Source organism: Impatiens glandulifera, chromosome 1 (genome assembly GCF_907164915.1).
Source record: "Impatiens glandulifera chromosome 1, dImpGla2.1, whole genome shotgun sequence".
NCBI lineage: Eukaryota > Viridiplantae > Streptophyta > Magnoliopsida > Ericales > Balsaminaceae > Impatiens > Impatiens glandulifera.
This window is the reverse complement of record NC_061862.1, coordinates 104,665,327-104,687,740: the sequence shown is the minus strand read 5'-3', so window position 1 is coordinate 104,687,740 and position 22,414 is coordinate 104,665,327. Positions and strand designations below refer to the sequence as shown.

The following is a 22,414-nucleotide window of genomic DNA, read 5'->3' as shown; positions in this document are numbered from 1 at the left end:
TATGTATGGATGATATTTTGTTTGTCATAAATTTAATTTGACATTAATTAGCCCAAAAGTTATGAAATATTTAAAAAGAATTATGAATTAAATGATAATATATATGAAGTCGGATAGTCTTGAGATCATTGAGTATTCTGACTCCAATTTTACGGTATGCCAAAAAAATATGAAATCTAATTCAAGTTATATTTTTTTCTAGTTGGTTTTGTTGTTTGTTGAATAAGTGTCAAACAAACACTTACGAGGTCATCCACTATTACAGCGAAATTTATCACATGTTATTGGCATCAAATTAGGTGATATTGACATCAAGTTTCTTGTTGCGAAAGAAATAATACAAAGTTGATAGATTTCTATAAAATATTTATGTACAAACTCAATGGTTATGAACCCCTTGACAATCGGGTTTATCATCTAGTGTCTTTCATGAGAATATTGCTCGTATGAGTGTCATAGAGATTGACAATTTCTAACTTTAGTTGGATTTTGTAGTTTGGTTGTCTTTCAGTTTAATTATTTTATAAATAATTATGTGGTTTTATTCTGATCAGAAATTAAGTATTATTCACTACATTACACTTTGGATAATTCTGTTTAAAGTATGATCTCAATAAAGTCAAGTAGAGCCAGTGAAAATTGACATCAAAGATCACCTTGCATGAAATTTTCATTCTTCACATTTATGATATGATTTGTCAATTAATTATTTTGATTTATGTGATCATTGTTGGGACTAGTTGTGCTCAAATACAACGACGAGCACTTTGGTCCTATATTGATATTATTAATTGATAAAAATTTATACAACATATGACTGAAATGACATAAAACTCCCGGTGCATTATGGTTGATACACTTATTTTAGTAAATGCATGCTCTAGTGGGAGATTGTTGGAATTTATAAGGTCACTAGTATAATAAATAATTGTGCAAATGTCATATTTAATATAAGACAAAATAATGTGATCTAATGTAAAATTAAGTTTATGGCTTATTGGTGTATTTGTCATGAATATAAATGGGGATACTTAAGTGACATTTATAATTTTATAAAGGGCTAAACTAGAAATGACCGACCTATAATAACTAACTTAATGTTGGTTATTTTATGACAGTAATGATCTCCAATGGACGTACGGACAATTCTCCTTTACGTCCTATTAACATATAGAAAAAATTATTTACGTACTCATCAAATTGAAAGAATCATTCCATCTAAAGAAAGTCTAATGAAAGAGGAGATTAAAGACCATTTTCATTGTAAAGAAACAAAAGATTCATTATTCTAATTAAGATATGCTTCTGCCACAATCAGATTTCCATTTTTCACAATTTAAATTATGATCTAATTAGGATAATTTTAACCATAAATTGTTATATTTTATCACCACAAACTATCAATCAAATATTCCTAAAATTAATATTACAAAAATTAGTTTATATTTTAAAGTTATAATTATTAATCTTTTAAAAAAAATTTACTATTAATTTGATAGTAATATTTACCATCAACTAATAATAATAATAATAATTAATAATATTATAAAAATTAATCATTTAAACACGACAATAAAATATAACATCGGTAGATAGAAATTAAATAAGTAAATAAAAATTAATTTATGTTAAGATTTTCAAAAATGATAATGAAATCCTAGACCAAATTGATGAGTTTCATATATAGACCTCGTTTAATGTCAATGTGATAACAATTTCAAGAATTCTCAAAGGGAGATTGAGGTTACTAAATGTTCTATATTTTTTCCCTAATCAAATTATTCACTTAAAATAATAATGATATAGTCAAATTGTTTTAAATTCGCAATCTTTATTTTCCAACACGCAATTACAATGATTCCAGACATAACACAATGAAAATCAGTAATAATCAAAAGTAGGAACGGTTCAAGAAATGAAATCTAGAGTGGATTTGCAAAAGAAATTGAAGTGAGGTTGACGAAAATGAATGAAAAAATAATACGTAGCGAATCGAACTAGGGGAATTTGATAATATAACCCTAAAAAGAAGGGTATTTTGATTTTTAACCTCACTAATAAAGTTTTTGTTTTTTAACCTTTTTTTAAAAAAATTTCCAATTTTACCCTTAATAACCTTTTTACTTTTTTTTCTTTTTTCTTTTTTTTCTTTTTTTTTCTTCCTTTTCCTTTCCCCTTCTCCTTCCCGTTTTCCCTTTTCTCCCCGTCTCTTCCTCTTCCTCTTCTTGGCGACACGGCGACACAGCCCCACACTCTTCCCCGACGACACAGCCCCACACTCTTCCCCGACGACACAGCCCCGCGCTCAACCCCTCTCTTTCCTTTGCTCAACCCTTCTATCACTATGACCGCATTCTTCGAAACATGGTATTTTTTGCGTTTTTCTAATTGATAGTTTGTTTAAAGTGAAAGTTCTTGATATACTTTGGTTGTTTCTCTAATTCTTGCTTTTCATAAGTTATTAAGTAGTATTTAGTTAGAGTTGAAATGCTTAGTTTAGGGTTTGGGCTTTGGGCGTGGCCCTTGGGCGTGGGTCGTGGCCCTTGGGCGTGGGTCGTGGCCCTTGGGCGTGGGGCGTGGCCCTTGGGCGTGGGGCGTGGCCCTTGGGCGTGGGTCGTGGCCCTTGGGCGTGGGGCGTGGCCCTTGGGCGTGGGGCGTGGCCCTTGAGCCTTACTTCCCTATCCTGTTTCTGTTTTCATTATCTTCCTTCACTACTAGCTAGCTACCATTGCTAATATCTGATTTGGTCTGTAAAAATAGGGAAATACCCAGAAAGTTATCAGGAAAGATGTCACCTTTTTCTTTTGTAAAGACTCTCCTCCTCCCTAGTTCGATGGCAGGTATCCACATTCACTCTTTAATCTCTATTAATCTTGATCATAATACTGTCTGATATTCTCAATAATAAAAAAACTTGTATTTATTCTTCTACACATACTGCATCACTAAATTCCTTGTCATTTTTTGTTCTCCTAGTATTCTAGGTGATTTTGTTTCAACCCACTTGGATTTGGTAAGCGTGCATTTGTTTGATAGATTGAAGAAAACCAATGATATGTTAAATGGATGGTTTGATCTCAAGATCTGATCCGGAACTGCTGAAATGGTTTGCACAAGCTAAGCTAATACACAGCAGATGGGCAATGCTTGCTGTGTCTGGAATTCTGATTCCAGAATGGCTAGAAAGTCTAGGGTTTATTGAGAAGTTCTCTTGGTACGATGCAGGAGCACAAGAATACTTCGCAGATTCCACAACTCTGTTTGTGGTGCAATTGGGGCTAATGGGTTGGGTTGAAGGACGGAGTTGGGCAGACATAATAAAACCAGGGTGCGTGGATATAGAACCGAGTTTTCCACATAAGAAGAAGCCAGAGATCGATGTTGGCTATCCAGGCGGGCTTTGGTTCGACCCTTTGATGTGGGGTAGAGGATCACCGGAGCCAGTGATGGTTCTTAGGACTAAAGAGATCAAGAATGGTCGGCTTGCCATGCTTGTATTCATTGGGTTTGTTTTTCAGGCAATTTATACAAGACAAGGCCCTTTAGAGAACCTTTCAGCTCATATTGTTGATCCAGGACACTATAATGTCTTCTCGGTACTGCAACTTTCATGCTTCGATCATATTCTTAATTTTCCAGATTGAAACATCAAATTTTGTACTAATTTTGAAAACATTTGGTTTACAGGCTTTCACATCGCACTAGTGCTTGTTCTGCAGTAAGGAAGGAGCGCCAAGAATTTACATGCCAACGATGCTGTGTTTCTTCTTGTCTTCTTGATTTTGTCCATTTGCAAATGTAAATATTATTTGAAAATGACCATTCAGATTATTTGTTGGTCAAATCTCGATGTGCTCTTAATGAAAAGATACGAAATTCATGCTATATTTCTATAAGTTTAAACATGGTGAAAGTTAAGCTTAAACATGGTGAAAGTGAAAACCATGATCCAACTTCAGAATTGAGCTCAAATAACATGCCTGAAATTCCTACCTAAGTCAAGTGAATTAGATGCAACTGCATAGAAACTTGACATGAGTTAGGTTCCTCAAAAAAAGGATTTCTATTTGACAGAATTCAAACCACTAAATCAAAGATGAGACAAAATTATAATAAATAAAAAGATACTATGTATTATGTAACCCCTGAACTAAGGCATTGCAAGTACAAAATATCACACAACATTGAATCTACATAAAGAATTGACAAAATCTGAATGACTGACAGTAATTATAGCATAATAGATTATTAGTGTAGAGAGAAAGGTGGACTTAATTTGATCATCCTCCCTATCGTTTCACACGCATATCTTTCACACATGAAATGATATGGGGTTTTCCATTTTCAGAATATATATAAAGGTGTGGAATCTGCGAAGTATTCTTGTGCTCCTGCATCGTACCAAGAGAACTTCTCAATAAACCCCAGACTTTCTAGCCATTCTGGAATCAGAATTCCAGACACAGCAAGCATTGCCCATCTGCTGTGTATTAGCTCAGCTTGTGCAAACCATTTCAGTAGTTCCGGATCAGATCCTGAGATCAAACCATCCATTTAACATATCATTGGTTTTCTTCAATCTATCAAAAAATGCACGCTTACCTAATCCAAGTGGGTCGAATCCAAAATCTCCTAGAATACTACGAGAACAAAAAATGACAAGAATTTAGTGATGCAGTATGTGTAGAAGAATAAATACAAGTTTTTTTTATTATTGAGAATATCAGACAGTATTATGATCAAGATTAATAGAGATTAAAGAGTAAATGTGGATACATGACATCGAACCAGGGAGGAGGAGAGTCTTTACAGAAGAAAAAGGTGACATCTTTCCCGATAACTTTCTGGGTATTTCCCTATTTTTACAGAATAAATCAGATATTAGCACTGGTAGCTAGCTAGTAGTGAAGGAAGATAATGAAAACAGAAACAGGGTAGGGAAGTAAGGCCCAAGGGCCACGCCCCACGCCCAAGGGCCACGACCCACGCCCAAGGGCCACGCCCCACGCCCAAGGGCCACGACCCACGCCCAAGGGCCACGCCCCACGCTCAAGGGCCACGCCCAAAGCCCAAACCCTAAACTAAGCATTTCAACTCTAACTAAATACTACTTAATAACTTATGAAAAACAAGAATTAGAGGAACAACCAAAGTATATCAACAACTTTCACTTTAAACAAACTATCAACTAGAAAAACGCAAAAAGTACCATGTTTTGAAGAATGCGGTCATAGTGAGAGAAGGGTTGAGCAAAGGAAAAAGAGGGGTTGAGCGTGGGGCTGTGTCGCCGAGAAAGAGAGAGGGACGGTGGCGCGGGGCTGTGTCGCCGGGGAAGAGTGTGGGGCTGTGTCGCCGTGTCGCCAGGAAGAGGAAGAGGAAGAGGAAGAGACGGGGAGAAAAGGGAAAACGGGAAGGAGAAGGGGAAAGGAAAAGGAAGAAAAAAAAATAAAAATAAAATAAAAAGGTTATTAAGGGTAAAATTGGAAATTTTTAAAAAAAAAGGTTAAAAAACAAAAACTTTATTAGTGAGGTTAAAAATCAAAATACCCTTCTTTTTAGGGTCATATTATCAAATTTCCCATCGAACTATGGTGTGATTTAAATATTTTATCACACTACCGACTAAAACAACTAATATAAATTTAGATACTCATAAGTTGGTCGACGATTGTGGTGTACGACCACCAGACCACTAGACCACCGCCATCAATGAAAGGGCCCATCAATTTCCAAAAAGTCTAAGTCAAATAAGCATGGCCTAGACCCAAGCACGAACCTTGGTAGGCCCAGGCCCAAGCGCCGAACCGGATCACCAAACGCACCCATGTAGACCGCCAAAGCATGTTATCACCCATAGTGCGTCTAGAGACAGTTGAACGCCAGATTTGATAATTTGAATTTATCCTAAATTATTTCCAAATTTTTGTCAAAACAAAATTGAATAAATATGCTTAAATAAAAAATACCCCAATTTAATTTAAATATTTTGAAAAGTGTCGGTTTGTTTGTGAAAAAAGGGAAGTCTATTCTTTTAAATGATTTATTCACGTCCCTACCGCTTTTATTTATGTTTTAACATCACATTTATTATATAAATTTAAGCCACAAATATTTACCACCCAGAGACCGAACCGGACCGACTTATGGCTGTTGTATGGGCTGTGGGGCTTAAGCTTCTGGATTTGAGAGAGAGAAAAAGAGCTTTCTACTTTCATGATTAAATAAATGGGTGAAATTTAAGAAGAAAAATATTTTTATTTTTAGCTAAATTATTTTTAAAGATTATTAATCATTTCACTATTTAAATATATGAGATAGAAAGATTAGAGAAAATATTAAATAAAGAATATTTATTATTTCATAGATAAAATAAATAATATGATAAATAAAGTGAAATTGAGGAAATATTAGACTTTACTTCATATTTAAAAAATATTTAAAATTAAAAAAAATTTTAAAACATTTTTTTAAAACGATTTATTATCATTTCATTAATAAAACCTCAATATTGAATAGACTTGAATAGTTGGGCCTTCTTAATGGGTCGACCAAATTCTCTATTTGTTAGGATTTTTGTATTAAGGTTTCAGGGAACCAAATATTATATAAACTCGTGTTATAACCTAGTTTGTCATATCATCTTTGTAAAAAATCTTCTAAATAATAATCTGTCTCTTCTGGATGGACGTAGCCAAGTTCTATCTTGGTGAACCACGTTAAATCTCTGTCCCTTTTCTTGTTTACGTCATTCTCACGCGTTTCGTTCTAACAAATTGGTATCCGAGCTTCAGGCTATTCGATTGTTTGTTCTTCAACTGAGATGGCATCAGTGAACATTAAAATCGACAAGTTCACGGGGAGAAACAGTTTTAGCATGTGGCAGATCAAGATGCGGGCTTTGCTAAAACAACTAGGCCTATGGGGGGCACTAAAAGTGTCATCAGGAGCAGATATAACCGCTGAGATGGCCATTCTAGAGGAGAAGGCGCATTCAACAATAATGTTGTGTCTTGCATACGATGTTATCATCGAGGTCTTAGAGGAGGAGAAGACCACTGTGTTATGGTTGAAATTGGAGAGTCTCTATATGACGAAGTCAATCACCAACAAGTTGCTTCTGATGCAACGTTTGTTCACTCTACGAATGCAGGAAGGTATGCAAATCAGAGAACACCTAGATCAATTAAATTCTATTATGTTAGAATTAAGAAATATTGATGTTAAGGTTGATGATGAAGATGCTGCATTAATCTTGTTAGTATCTTTGCCTTTATCATATGAAAATTTTGTCCAGTCTTTCATTGTTGGGAAAGATACAATAAGTCTGGAAGATGTCAGGTGTGCCCTTCATTCAAGGGATCTACGTCATATGGCGTCTGGTACAATTATAGATAGTCAAGCTTCAGGGATGTTTACCAACGGAAGTAATGGGCGAGGGAAAGAGAAGAAACGGGACAAGTCGTTAACTTTTCAAAGGGTCCTAAGCCGACTGATATCTGCAATTACTGCAAAGAGAAAGGACATTGAAAGAATGAATGACTTTTGAAGAAAAATTCACAGAAATTTGATTTTGGTTATGCAGCTGTGGCAGAAGATAATATATTATCTAACGATGACATTGCTCTAGTGGTAGATGGTCATACCCATCAAACTGATGAATGAGTTCTTGATTCTGGAGCTTCGTATCATATTTGCCCTCGAAGGGAGTGGTTTGAATCCTACAAACAGGTAGATGGTGACAGTGTTTCTATGGCTAATAGTTCTGTTTGTAAGGCAGTTGAGATTGGCTCAATCAAGATCAGGACACACAATGGTTGATTTTGTACACTAAATGAGGTTAGACATGTTCCACTTATCACTAAGAACTTGATATCTCTAAGTATGTTAGATAGTAAAGGATTTTGGTTCAACGGTGAAAGTGGAGTTCTGAATGTGTGCAAGGGTTCTGATGTTATTCTGAAAGGTGTCAAGAATGACAGTTTATATTTTTTTGCAAGGTTCTACTGTCTCAGGTTATGTTTCTGTTGCATCCTCAGAGATTTACAAGGATGATATGACTAAACTTTGGCATATGAGGCTTGGTCATATGAGTGAAAGGGGGATGCAGATTCTAGGAAAGGAGGATCTTCTTGGAGGTCACAAGATCACGAGTCTTGACTTCTGTGAGCATTGTGTTTTTGGGAAACTACATCGCAACAAGTTTCCAAAGGCTATTCACACGAAAAAAGACACACTTGATTATATCCATTCAGATTGTTGGGTCCAGCTAGCGTTGAATCTATTGGAGGTCAGAGATACTTCTTGACAATTATTGATGATTTCTCAAGGATGACTTGGTTGTTTGTCATGAGAAATAAAGGAGAAGCCTTTAGATACTTCAAAGAATGGAAAACGTTGGTGGAAAATCAAACTAGAAAGAAAATCAAAAGGTTGCGAACTGATAATGGTCTGGAGTTTTGTTCATTTGATTTCAATCAGTTCTACAAGGATGGAAGGATTGCTCGACATCACACGGTAAGGCATACGCCACAATAGAATGGTATAGCTGAAAGAATGAATCAAACATTACTGGAGAGAGCAAGGTGCATGCTCTCTAATGCAAAGCTTGATAAAAGTTTTTGGGCAGCGACGGTGACTACATCATGTTATTTCATAAATCGTGGGTCTCACACCGGGATTAAATGCAAAACACCTTACGAGGTATGGTCTGGAAAATCTACTAATTACTCGGGTCTAAAAGTCTTTGGTTACACAATTTATTATCATGGCAGTGACGGTAAACTAGAGCCAAGAGCGAAGAAAGGAGTATTTGTGGGCTATGGAGATGGTGTAAAAGGATACAAAATATGGTCTCCATCTGAAAAAAGAGTTATTCTGAGTAGAAACGTCATCTTTGATGAGAACTTTATACTTAACTCTATTGAGTAATCTGTAGCAGAAAATAGTAGTGCTAACAAACAGGTGGAATTAGAAACTACTTTACAAAAGGAAAAAGAACCCCACGTTTCGGGTCAGCTGTCAGAGTCTGAATAATTAGATTCTAAACCGTCTGAAGTTATTCATGAGAGTGTAGCTGAAGGTCGGTTAAGGAGGATTAGAGTTAGACCACCTTAGAGATACAATTATGAAGATATGGTTGGTTATGCACTACAGGTTACTGAGGATGAAGTGAATACGTTTGTACCATCCACTTAAAAAGAAGATGTATCCGGGTTTGAAGTTGCGCAGTGGTTCACAGAAATGGGAGATGAGATGGAATCACTTCACAAAAATCATACTTGGGAGTTAGTCTATTTGCCTACATGGAGAAAGGTTATTACATGAAAATGGATTTTCAAGAAAAAAAGGAAGGTATAACAGTTGTTAAAGGAGTCAAGTTTAAGGCTCGAGTTGTTGCCAGGGGTTTCAATTAGAAGGAGGGAGTAGACTATAACGACATTTTCTCACCAGTAGTCAAACATACTTCTATCAGGGTGTTACTAGAAATAGTGACACATCATGATTTAGAGCTCAAACAACTTGATGTGAAAACAACTTTTCTACATGGAGAGCTAGAGGAAGAAATATACATGAATCAACCAGAAGGTTTCCAAGTTCCAGGAAAGGAAAAATATGTTTGCAAGTTGAAAAAGTCTTTATACGGACTTAAATAGTCTCCAAGGCAGTGGTATAAGAGGTTTGACAACTTTATGATGTATCTTAACTACAAGAGGAGTGCATATGAGTATTGTGTGTACTATAACAAGTTGAAGGATGACTCATTCATCTACCTAGTCTTGTATGTAGATGACATGTTGGTAGCAGTAAAGAGAAAAACAGATGTTCAGAAGTTAAAAGATCTTCTAAATGCTGAGTTTGAGATGAAAGATCTAAGAGCAGCTCGGAAAATTCTAGGAATGGAGATTCTTAGAGATAGAGGCTAGAAGAAACTTTTCTTATCACAAAAAGGTTACATTGAGAAGGTGCTATCAAGGTTTGGGATGTCATCAGCTAAACCTATAGATACACCTTGTGCTATTAATATTCATCTTACTACATTGTTTGCTCCTTAGATAGATGAAGAAAAAAAGTACATGACTCGAGTTCCTTATTCTAGTACAGTAGGGAATTTGATGTATGTTATGGTTTGTACAAGACCAGATCTGGCACAGGCAGTGAGTGTTGTGAGCAGATTTATAGTACAACTAGGGAATGAGCATTGACAAGCTATGAAGAGGATATTCAGGTATCTACGGGGAACTTTTGATGTTGGTCTCATATATGTAGGTGATACACAATGTCTAATTACTATGTATTCATATTTTGATTATGCTAGAGACGTTGATAGTAGAATATCTATGACTGGTTATGTATTTACTCTTGGGGGCTCAGTTGTTAGTTGGAAAGCGACTCTACAACCTACTATGACTCTGTCTACAAGAAAAACAGAGTACATGACATTAACAGAAGCTTTTAAAGAGGGAATATGGCTAAAAGGACTAATTAGTGATCTAGGCCTACATCAGGATCAAACAATTGTCTTCTGTGACAGTCTTAGTGCTATATGTTTAGCCAAAGATCAAGTTCATCATGAACGGACTAAGCATATTGACGTGTGATATCATTTCCTAAGGACCGAGAAGAGGATAAAGGTTAAAAAGGTAGGAACTGCTGACAATCCTGTTGATATGTTCACCAAGCTAGTTCCTCATAGCAAGTTCCAACATTGTTTGGACTTGCTTAATGTCAGAAACTGTTAGTTGCCCTAGGGGAAACTTTAGAAGAGAGAGATAAAGAAGATTGAACATCTGGGCATTAACTAATGCATTTAGGCCATCTGGGCATTGACTAATGCATCTGGGTCATCTAGGCATTGACTAATATATCTGAGCAATGACTAATGCATCTAGGCCATCTGGTATTGACGTATGTATCTGGGCCATCTAGTATTGACTAATAAATCTGGGCAATCTGGCACAGACGAGTGCATCTAGGGCCATCCGAAACCGGTTAGGGTTTCTATATTAGGGTTTCAAGGGACCAAGTGTTATATAAACTCGTGTTATAACCCTAGTTTGTCATATCATCTCTGTAAACAATCTTCTCAATAATAATCTCTCTCTTCTGGGTGGACGTAGCCAAGTTCTATCTTGGTGAACCACGTTAAATCTCTGTCCCTTTTATTGTTTACGTCATTCTCACGCGTTCCGTTCTAACACTCAAAAAGGAAAATGAGTTTCAAGAAACAAAACTAGATAGACTTTATCTTTGTTAAAAACAACAACTAAGTTTCAAACAACTGAATACAAAACACCAAATAATTGAATTACAATCCAGGTATCAAACAATAAGTATTTGAACCTTCATTTCCTTGTAATGATTTTATAGGAGATATTCCACCTTTGACTGAGCTTCTAGTTGTCTTCATTAATCAGATTTCCCCTGAATGTATGTATGAGAACGTTGCAATCTGAAACAATATCATTCAAACTTTTCCTTATGTTTTCTTATTCGTGCTATGAATTCTTATATTTCTTTCTCTAGATATTACAGAACAGGGCTTCAAAAATGTATTTAAAAATATTCGCGTAGAATATATCGCCCTTAACCTTTTTCTTTAAAAGCTCTATTATTTCGTTCCATGTAACAGGAAAGTTAGTGATCACTACAACAAAACATACCTTTATTTACCTATAATTGGCAACGTATCTTAAGCATTGGTAAAAGTATTATGAGAGAAAGGTTTTGCCCACCCAATTTGATGAAATGACCCTAAAGATTGGATTATTTGACTTTTTGACCAGCGCTTAAAATAAAAAGCGCTGGTGACACCTTTTAATTTTTTGGACAATTTTATCCTTCCGCGAGACGCAACTCTAATTACGTCTCGCAACCGAAACCCTATAAAATCCTTTATTCCATTTGTTGCTTCATTTTCTCTCTCTTCTCGGTCTTCTCCGCTCTAAACCCTAATGGCGGAGAAGACTTTCTCTTCTTTTCATCAGCGAAGAACACAACGTCGAAGAACACCATTCCACTATATTCAACGGTGAAGAACGACGAAGAACTTCCAACGGCGAACTGCGAAGCTCCAACGACGAACAACGACGGCAAAAGATAAAATTTCCACTATTTTCGTTTATAGATCCATGTTTTGTGTTTATTTCGTTTATAGATGAATGCTTGTATTTATTTCGTTTATAGAACTACATTGATTTTTTGATTCGCCTTGATTCGTTGAATGCAGGTGTTGATGGTTGAGTCACGCGGTTGCGTCACGTGGTTGCGTCATTCGGTTGATTCTCGAAGTTTGAGGTTGAAGTTGTGGGGTAATTCCCACCTTGAACGCACATTTTTACATGGAGATATTCAGAAAGCTACTCTAAGTCGGTGAACTAAACTCCTCTTTCTTCCAAATGGAATGTCAAGAAGGAAAGAAAATAGGTCTTCCTTTAATTACAAGTAAGCTCAGATACTCATTTAACTTACAAAATGTCATTGTGTATCTATTCTATCAACTGTTAATGTTCTGAATTTTGATTAATATCAGGTTAAAACTAATAAAATGGACAATAAAATGGAGGTTTCAATCAACAGATGTTGTACTGATTGACCACAGGTGAGTTTTACCAACTGATTTTCAATGCATGTTAAACTTTCTGGATGTTTCCTTAATGGTTTCTTACTAAACCAATTTGAAGATTTAGTAATTCTGAAGTACCCCATGATACAGGTTTATCTCCCTTCTATCACCACCTTCGAATTCGAGGTTATAAAGGACAAGCCTTATAGTAAGCCAAAATCGGAGGTCCCTGTTGAAAAAAGTAGTGATATGCCTAGAAGCCCAAAAGGTGTAACATTTAAGGAGGAAGAAATACAAGAGGAAGAATCTCCAGTTGTTCCTATTCAAACACTAGATAATGATACATTGGATGAGCTGGTTCTAACTGACTTGGATTTCGGTTTGGACCAAGGGTTGATAGATTTGTATCCTTACCTTGTTGGTTTAGATGATCCGATTGATACTGTTAAGTTTTATAGTGTGCAGATTGATAGAGTCGTTATGAACCACAACTATGTCATTGATTCTGGAGTTACAAGACCAAGCCAAGGTGATGAAATAGAGGAAGGAGAGATACCATTCACTATAATGGCATTTCTTGTGCTTTATTGTTTGTTAGAAAACAAAAATTTTGTTTTTTTTTTCGTTAGGAATGATTACTCTTAAGACTAAATACCAAGAGATGTTTATTAATCAAATGACTTATACTTTATTTCTTCCCTCATTTGTATTAAGAAAGGAAGGCTTTACATAAGCACAAGAAAACTTATTTATCTTTGTTATCCCATATGCTGATAAACATTATTTCTTGTCAAAATTTACAAATGGATGAAAAGATGGTAAGTTTATTTGAAATTATATTTTTAAACCAAGCTGAACAAGGTACGTAGGTCAGGAAGAATGGTGTCTTCTAAAGCTGAGCAAAGATCAGGTTTAACCCTAGCACTAAATTGATGTAATTGACGACAAGTCACTCAAAATAGGATTATGTAAAATTTTATAAACTTAGGGATGTTCAAGGTTAAACATTTTAAAAAAAATAAGTGTTTAGACAAAAGTATTCCAAAATATTATTATGACAGTGAAAAGTAATCACAAAATAACAAATTTAAAGGTGTTATAGATCAAAGAAATAATATGACTCTCATGGGACAAACTTAGATTGGAATGCTCACCCATTTAGTATCTGATTCAATAAATACTACATTCATTAGGGTATTTTGTTTACAACTTTGACTTATATACATACATATTTGAAATTTGCTTGCTGCATATTTATTGAAATAACTGCTTACAAGGAGAGATTAACAAACTTTTGCTTCAAAATACCTTAAATTTAACTTTGAAAATAATAGTTACCACTAATAAAATCAGAAACCAAAATTTAAATTCTATAATTAGCCCATAAAACACAAAATTTATGATTTTAGTAGCTAACTTTTGAAATGCAAACAAAACTCTCTAAAAAGATGGCAAGCTACATTCAAGAAACTAAAATCCATTCAATAAATCATCAACTAACAAAATCCTCTCAATATTATACCTTAGAAATAAGCTTAAGATCCTGAAGGAAACTTATTTCCATGTTATAATCTCAGACCACAAAATTTCACATGAAATCCATTATCAATCAAATAAAAGCTAACAAGATAAGAAAGAAAAACAAAGGATAAATGACCAAAGCATATCATTTCCACTCTAAAATACGAGCTCATGAGGTTTCATGCCAGCCTTAAGCGAGAATCTGGCACCAAGATAAGCCTTCAAATCTGAAACACCTTCGATAGATTGTAGAAAAACTGCATCCATAGTTTTCTGATCATCCTTCATTTCCTGTAGGAAGACATTATTCTCCTGCATTTGGCAACAAGTGTTAGAAACAAATGATTGATAAAAATAAAACATTTTTCTCTTCCTCAAAGAATTCTCCTTCAACCTTTTTCTTCCTCTTCACAGTTTTCTTTGCAAAGTACTTATCATCAAACTTATCAATATTCACACCAAGTATGTCCACCTTTATAGAGGTAGCAATCACTTAGGATTGATTAACACGTCTCAGGCATTATCAGACTGGATTTTTGCCTTCTTTGGTAGCTTTCTGTGCAGATGCATAGTTGCAGAATGAGGTGCTGCATTTCACTTAAATAATTGATTAAACAATGAAATGCAATTACCGCATTTTTGCAAGACGCACCTGCGAGATGCAACCGCATTTGCGAGATGCATCCGCGAGACGCACCCAGAATCCGCTGCAACAGAGGCATTTATACTAATCAATCCTTAAACCATAAACCTAATAAACAATGCGTTCAAAGAAATAAATAACAAGTGAAGGATAAAGGAGGCATACCAATAGCAGCAGACATCATGGTTGCCTGCCTTCGCTGGGATTCCGACGTCCTTCGTTGTGATTCCGACGTCGTCGGAGGTCCATCTTCTTTTTAGAGAGAAGAAGGAGAAGGGGACGTGAAGAGAGAGAAGAGGGAAAAAAGAAATCAAAAGAAAATGGGAAGAAATAAAACTTTTTTAATTATATAGCAAGAGCATTGTGGACTTTTCACCATTCACCCAGCTGCGTTACGCAATAGGGGCATTAGACGAGAGAGAGGACGGTGGTGTAAAAAATAAACGAAGAAGAAGAAAGATAAAAGTATCAAAAACATTAAATTATGATTTGATACATAATGTTTTCTTCACTTGGATTGTATTAGTTAAATTCTTTACCAAAAAACTCCAAGTAATTATCGGCTGTTTGCGAAAATCGGGTGTAGGTTTGGCATATTCCCTTTTGGAGTTTTTACTACGTATTCTCTATTCTCTATTCAGATACTCTATTTTTATGGTTTCGTGCTGAATGTTTCGCGTATTCGACGTTTCCTCTTTTGTATCTTAGGATTTTGGCTTCATTATAATTCATCATGTTAAGGTCATTTTCATTTTTCATCTATCAATGTGGCTAAATTCCCGCCACTTTATTCCAATTTCCTTCTACTAATTTCATTCATGCTCAATCTTATGATTGGATTCAACCATTTTGTCAAGAAACAATGATGATGATTTGTGTTTTTTATTTTTTTTCTCGTGATGATTATTTGGATATCCTGAATTTGAACTAAGCATATGTTCGATCCCATTTCTGTTTGTCCGCAGCAATCAAAGCTGGATGATTGTTATTGCGTGTTACTTATGTTTCTTAAAAGCATTCATCTATACTGAAGAACAAATTGGATTCTTTCATCTATACATTGTATGGTTGGTTTGAAATTCTATTATATTCTATTATAATAGCTTCTTATTAATTTACAGGTTTTGGAATAACAAACTCATGGCAACTGCAACAATGGCCACTACAGCTGGTGCAACTGCTCTTTTGCATTATACTTTAAACCGAAAATTGCTAACGAATAGAGATTCTGAAGATAAAGATGGAAGAGACATAGAACTAAATTATGCTCATCTCGGATTTGATTGAATTTCAAAATGACTTATTCAAGCACCGCTATATGGATTGAGACTATCTCAACTTTGTCAAAGATTCTTAGATTTACTTACTCTTAAACATTAGGGAAGTGGTCCATTGGAGATTTGGAATTTGGGATTAATTCCTTCTCAAAAAGTAGGTAAGTGGCTTTGAATATATTCAAGGCAGCTTACATTCTTCCTAATTTACTTATCGCTCTCCGATTTTACTCATAATTTAGGTTGAAGTTTATGTTTAAGAAAGTTTCTATTGAAGTAGTAAATAAGATGTTTGGGCTTTACTCAGCAAATAAGTTAATGAAATCAAGCTCATTTTTGTAATACAAACTTTAACATTTTTTGAAAAATGACTCTTTTTCATTTATACATGAAAGATCACTAATACCTTGGGCAAAATCCAGAACCAAAACAATCCAAGTTGTGACCAAATTAGTCACAAGTTAAGACAAGATGAATATACAAAGAAAAAAACAACAGTAAAGAGGTCAATAAAAGTTGTAAGAGTTGATGTTGATGTTAATCTTAACCCTCTTGCTGCTAAGATCCATCTTTGACTCTTTTGTCGAGTTTTTGAGTTTCTCTCTACTGTTTCGATTTAATGTCAAGAGATTTCTCGATTCGATTAAGAGCTACATCGTCATTACATGTGTAGTTAAGGATCTCCTTAAACATATCTCTCTTAGGCAGGATCTTATATTCCTTAAGCATCCAGTCTATCCATTCTTTCTTTTCACTCTCTGAAACAACTGAACTGTCGTCAACATTCAGTCCAACATCAGTTGCAATTCCATTAATACAAACTTTAGAATTAAAAAAATGAATTGTTGTTGTTATGTGATCCAAACAAGAAATTATATTTTGTTCTGTTTGTATTATCCATTGTTATATCTGTCATTGCCCTAAATGAGGTTGCTAATGATGGGATGGGCTGACTCGTGCATGAGAAATGAAATAATTTCAGAGCTTAAATGTTTCTTGAATTTTTGACGCTTTATTGGCATTTCTCAAAGAAGCTGTATTTTTGGAGATGACTAACTATTCTAGGGAAAATGTTGTTCTTGAGGAACCAAAAGCTGGTGTAAGTAGTTTTTGTCAATTCTAAATGTTTTTTATCCTTTCCCTATTTTTTTTTATTAATTTGGACTTACTTCCAAATCTATGTTATTTTGGACTTATTACATATGTTCTATAGGTTGCTAATTCTGAAACCTTTGCTGCAACTGGGGGCAGTTTTTCCATTCCATGACAGTGTTGTACATGGAGGAGTCAACTCCGTTGTGTGCACATTGTTGAATGGTTGCAGCTGCACGATAGAATACAAAGCTTGCAATTCCTCTTCCTATCAAAGCACTTTACGAATATCCCAACTATAAGTTTAAAGTTTTTCCAAAAAAAAAACTATAAGTTTAAGGTAGTAAATTAGTTGTTATTTATTTATTTTGCCTTACCCTTCAAAGAATAATGATCCTTTTCTTCCTTGCCTCCATTTGGGAACTGAATCTGACACGGAAACAAAAATAAATTATATTTTCAAACATTTATATATCTAATTCAAATACAGAACATATAACAAAAAAGTGTTTCCAAATGGGGCCTAATGTTGATGCAGAATCAGGCAATGACTTTCTTTTAGTCATCATTAAAAATTTGTTATGCTAAAGTTTTAGGCTTGTTTTTTATGGATATTAAAGCTTTTTTTTCTTCTCATGGTTTCTCACATATTGTAGAACATTCTATAAGTGGAGGTACATATGCTCTTTTAACATATATTCTACGTGAGCTAAATAATGAAGAGGTGAGATTGTTTTATCTATTTTCTCCGGATCTTAGTTCACTTTCAATTTTTTAGTACGCTTATTTTCGGTGTACATATACAATTTAATAAAAGTATTTGGTGATTGAACATTTTGTAATGTCTTATGAGCTATAAGTAAAATTGGTGTGAAATTCTAGTGTTGAAACATAAATCTCTTTAGACGCATAAATTTATTTTTATTCTTATTTACATTGTGTATGTTTGTGTAGGTTTCTATCAATAATATGATGAAAAATTATTACTCCTAAGAAGAATGTCTTTATTTGAGGGAAGTTAAGGTATGTAATTCACCGATTTTTCCTACTTCTGATTTATATTGATGTTTGAATCTAATGTTCTCTTAATATTTGTAGTCACTACAAAAATGAAACATCCGAATATCGTAAAACTTACTGAAGTCATTAGAGTGAACGACGTATTAGTAAGATTCTTAAAAAAATCTTGATCTCTTAAATAAAAAAGTACTGAACTTATAAGTTGTTAGGATTGGGATCGTTGAAGGAGACTAGGGTCTCGCTAGGACAAACACTTACACAAAACGCCGGTTAATACTAACACTGTTAGAGGTTAATATCGGTCTCAATACTACACAAGTTGTCACAAACTCTTGAACCGAGTTCAAGTGTGAAATAGTTCGTTTCAACTTGAAGCAATACACACACGGTTTTGGAAAACAATAAGGAGGAATGAAGTAGAAGATGAACAGAACTCAAGATTTATGAATGTTCGGAGATAAATCTCATACGTCACCCCTTCTTCTCAAACTTTGAGAAGGATATTCACTTAGAATATTCAACACACTTTACAATACGTCGAATAACCGAGGCTTATTTACTGCTCGTTATCGACTAACAACGCTCACTACTCACACAGAATAAATGAACTTGTAATACACTCAACAAACTCTTACAATGCTTTTGACAGTAAGTATGAAGCTTGTTAGATTCTATTCTCTTACTGTGTTGTATATATGTGTCTGTATGTCTATATTCATATATATGTGCTGCTGTTCTTCAAGCTCCTTTAAATAGTGAAATATGACAACGGTCATATTTCACACCTTCAACGGATATTTGTATGGTAATCCTTTGATCATTGATTCTGTTTGGTTGGTCAATATAGAACTGCAGGGAATTTAATGCATTTACTTCTTTCCAAGGGACAGGTCAGCATGCATTTTGTCTTCTATTGATTTGATCATCTGGAGCGGTTTGACAATTATCTGCTCCTCGTGGACTATTGTTGGACTTATACCAAAATAGATATCTAATCAGTTTTGGCAGTGTTTTACTTCCAAAAATCTATCATCAGACTTGTATCAAAATGACAATAATACAGTCTATATATTTAAAGCTTCCTTCTACATATTCCCAAAGTATTCTGATTGCACCAAAATGGAAACTTCCAGCCGTTCTCAGTTTAAATCTGTCTTAGCATAGGACTGGTTCTACATCTTTGATCTGCCGGTCAGTTTATGTCTTGTATAGTAGCTTAAGATTGTTTCAAGTATTTTACCGAACAGATTACCGGTTGCGCCGTCTTTTGAATATCGATCGACCGGTCACACTAAGGAAGAATAAGAGTCGATTTCTCTACGAGGTGTAGATGATAGGTTTACCGATCCTACAGCTCAACGGTAAAACCGTTTTTCATTGTCGAGCCGATCCTCTATTGATTCCGTTATAAAGATAGCCGAATAGATAGTTTGATTAGAGAATCCCGGTTTGCGCTGCTTCTGTGATATCGGTCGACCGGACTAGAGTGATAAAGTTGTTTTGAGGATATGATTGATCCATGCATCTCCTGCACAAACGGTGGATTTGGTTAGGTTCTTTAGATAGTTAATTACCTAATAATAAATTATCTATTTTATCTAACAATTTATCCTTTTTTGATTATTTAAGTTAAATATTCAAAACTTGTAATAGTTGGTCGCTTAAATTTGATTTTATTTGAGATTTGATTAAAAATTTTGAGAAAAAAATTGTATGTTAATATTTTTAGCAATTTCTCCCTTTTGATATTTTTAATTAAAAATCATCAAAATCAGCATTTCGAAAATAAAACCGGATCTTTAAGTTCCCAAAATAGTCATAAATTCCCAAAATAATAATTGTAAGAGAAACATTGTAACATAAAGATAAGCATATAGGTAGGAATTAGTGTCTCCCTTCATTTGGTTTGTTTAGTATTTCGATAAAGAAACCGCGCATGAAACCGACGGCTGGTTGTCTAGGAATGTTGTGCTCAGAACTCCTTGCCGATTGTACAAGAACATCGAACTCAGGATTTCTTTCATTTTGAATGATATTATCAGCAAAGCTTCCACTACCTCTATGGATTCTCCAGTTTGACCAGGCACTATGGGGAACGACTCTAAGCGGTACTGCCGGGATGGGCTGAGATAGTGTTCTTGGTCTGCAAGTTAAGGGTTGATCATCCTCTTCATCTTCTTCACAGTTCGGTCGATCAATGCCTAAAGTAGTGTTCTCTAGTGTTGCTGTTTTCGGTCCCACATTCACTACTTCAGACTATTGAGTTCTTTTCTTTTTAGCCGCTCTAGTTTTCTTGGCAATCGGAGGAGAATAATCTTTTTCCTTATTAATTTCCTCCTGAATCTGTCGTGCCGCTTTCTCATTGGCTAGCTCAACTGTCTTAGCCTTATCATCTTTTTATTCTTGGAACCGCTGTGCAACCTCTTCACGCACCCTTAGTTTTTCAGCGTCGGCAACACCTTGATTCTTTACCAGCTCAAGGAGCAGTAGTGACATAAGCTAAACCGAAGTTAGAGTATGAGAGACTATCGGTTGTATCCAGCTGACTTCTTTCTGTACTTGCACCAATTTAATATCGTGGGATTGAGATGATGATGATGCACGTTCTTTGAGAACTTCGGTCACTTGAGACTCCATGGATGCCTGCCATGGGGCCATAGATTTTTGGATCAATTGCTTAATGAGCACTCTTAGAAGTTCTTCAGAAAAGGGTAACGGTGAACCGATAGAGTGGTGTGCACAGGAGGCGCCCCATAAGAGTTCGCATGAAGAGATATCACTGTTCCATCCAGTCTATCAACACTATTTTCTCTTGATTTATTTCGGTCAGAAGACTAACCCGAGGGAGATTTGGCCGTTACAGCGAGAAATGGGTTGGATTTTCCTTGTCATTCTCTTCTTCTTTTTTTGACATTTTGATGGGAGAGTTCGGTTGACTGGAAAAGTGCTTTTCTTCTGACTCAACTTGACGTTTTTCATTGGTTTCGATTCCGTCCAATATCTCTTTCTCTACCGATGGGGTCCAAGTCGGTTTGGAAGATTGATCGATTTCAAAGCAGGACTTCTCATCTTGTTGTCTTTCATGTCGGTGGATATGCTCTTCTTCAACCGGTTTTTCCTCATCCTTGTATACAGTCGTCATAAGATCTGTCATAACGGTTTTGAGTGTTGTGAGCACAATTACATCTACTCCTGTGGTAATACCATTTGAGAGAATATCCTCTTCCCTCTTTGCAATAATCGTCATCAATGCTCTCCCCTTAACATTTGCTTCAGAAATGTGATATCTTGTTATAGCTTCATGAATAGAGGTAGTTCTTGCTAAACCGAGAGTCACCTCTTCTAGAGACAATAAGCTGACCATTTCTCTTCCTCCGACACTACAAGATGAACATCTTTAAAACTTATTTCCATTCTTGCATTCACCCATGCATAGAATATGTTGGAGGTCTCCAATGCCTTTACATCAACATCTTTGAGAATGTCGGTCACAATAATCTTTACTTGTTTTCCTCTCTGTTGAGATCCCGTGATTCGTCAGAATCTTGAATAATTGCATTGATTTCCTCCTCACGAGGACTTGGAATGGCACCAGTTTCGGTCTGGACCTTTTCCTGATCTTCTTCATTAGATTGAAGAAGAACATTAACTCCGGATGACCGGTGTCAAATTTAGTTGGCTCCCTAGTCTTGGCATTTTCTTGATCATTGTCGGTCAACCGATCTTCATCATTCACAAGATCAGTCCGGTCGGTTTCATGAATTTGACCGGTCTCACCATCATCATTTGTCAAATCGGTTTTAGCCATCCGATTGACTCCAATCACAACATTGTTTATAATATCAGATACTATCGGTTGAGCTTCTAAAACCGCAAGCGCAACCAATAGTAATGAGGTATCCTTGAGAGCAGAAATAAGAGATGGATTTGGTATATTTACCTTAGGAGAATCGGTTTGTTCAGGAAGGGTAGTCTCCTTTTTTTAGATTGACTTACAACGCTGATAGTAGACTCGACATGAGCCTGTAGGTTGATCAGCGATGCCACGCGTTTTTCTGGAGAGTGAAGATTGGGGCCGAATTTAGTTTCTTCACTATTGGTTTCTTCAATAACCGGTGTTATCATAGGTACCTCGGGCACCGGTTCTTTATCCTTGGGTTCTTTACCCTTGGGTTGTTTCCCCTTGGGTTCTTTGACCTTGCTAGCTCTAGCACAACATTTTTCAATATTGCTAGAGTTTAAAATTTTGCTGCTTGAAAGAAGAATACATGGATTGGTGGGAATATTTAGATGGCCTAGAAT

The 22,414-nt window shown here is 35.5% G+C and overlaps 2 protein-coding genes across 2 annotated transcripts; one reads left to right on the top strand and one right to left on the bottom strand.

Moving 5' to 3' along the window:
* The first annotated feature begins 3,062 nt into the window (after window positions 1-3,062).
* On the top strand, window positions 3,063-3,644 carry LOC124939252 (photosystem I chlorophyll a/b-binding protein 6, chloroplastic-like). The gene has a single exon (XM_047479744.1). It carries the CDS (start codon window positions 3,063-3,065, stop codon window positions 3,642-3,644), a length of 582 nt encoding a protein of 193 aa, XP_047335700.1.
* A 10,595-nt stretch (window positions 3,645-14,239) lies between these two features.
* LOC124939241 (60S ribosomal protein L6-like) lies at window positions 14,240-14,910 on the bottom strand. Its single transcript, XM_047479736.1, has 5 exons — window positions 14,892-14,910; window positions 14,736-14,790; window positions 14,613-14,670; window positions 14,478-14,555; window positions 14,240-14,395 (listed from the first exon to the last, which is right to left on the bottom strand). The coding sequence occupies exons 1-5, from the start codon at window positions 14,908-14,910 to the stop codon at window positions 14,240-14,242; spliced, it is 366 nt and encodes a 121-aa protein (XP_047335692.1).
* Between the last annotated feature and the right edge of the window lie 7,504 nt (window positions 14,911-22,414).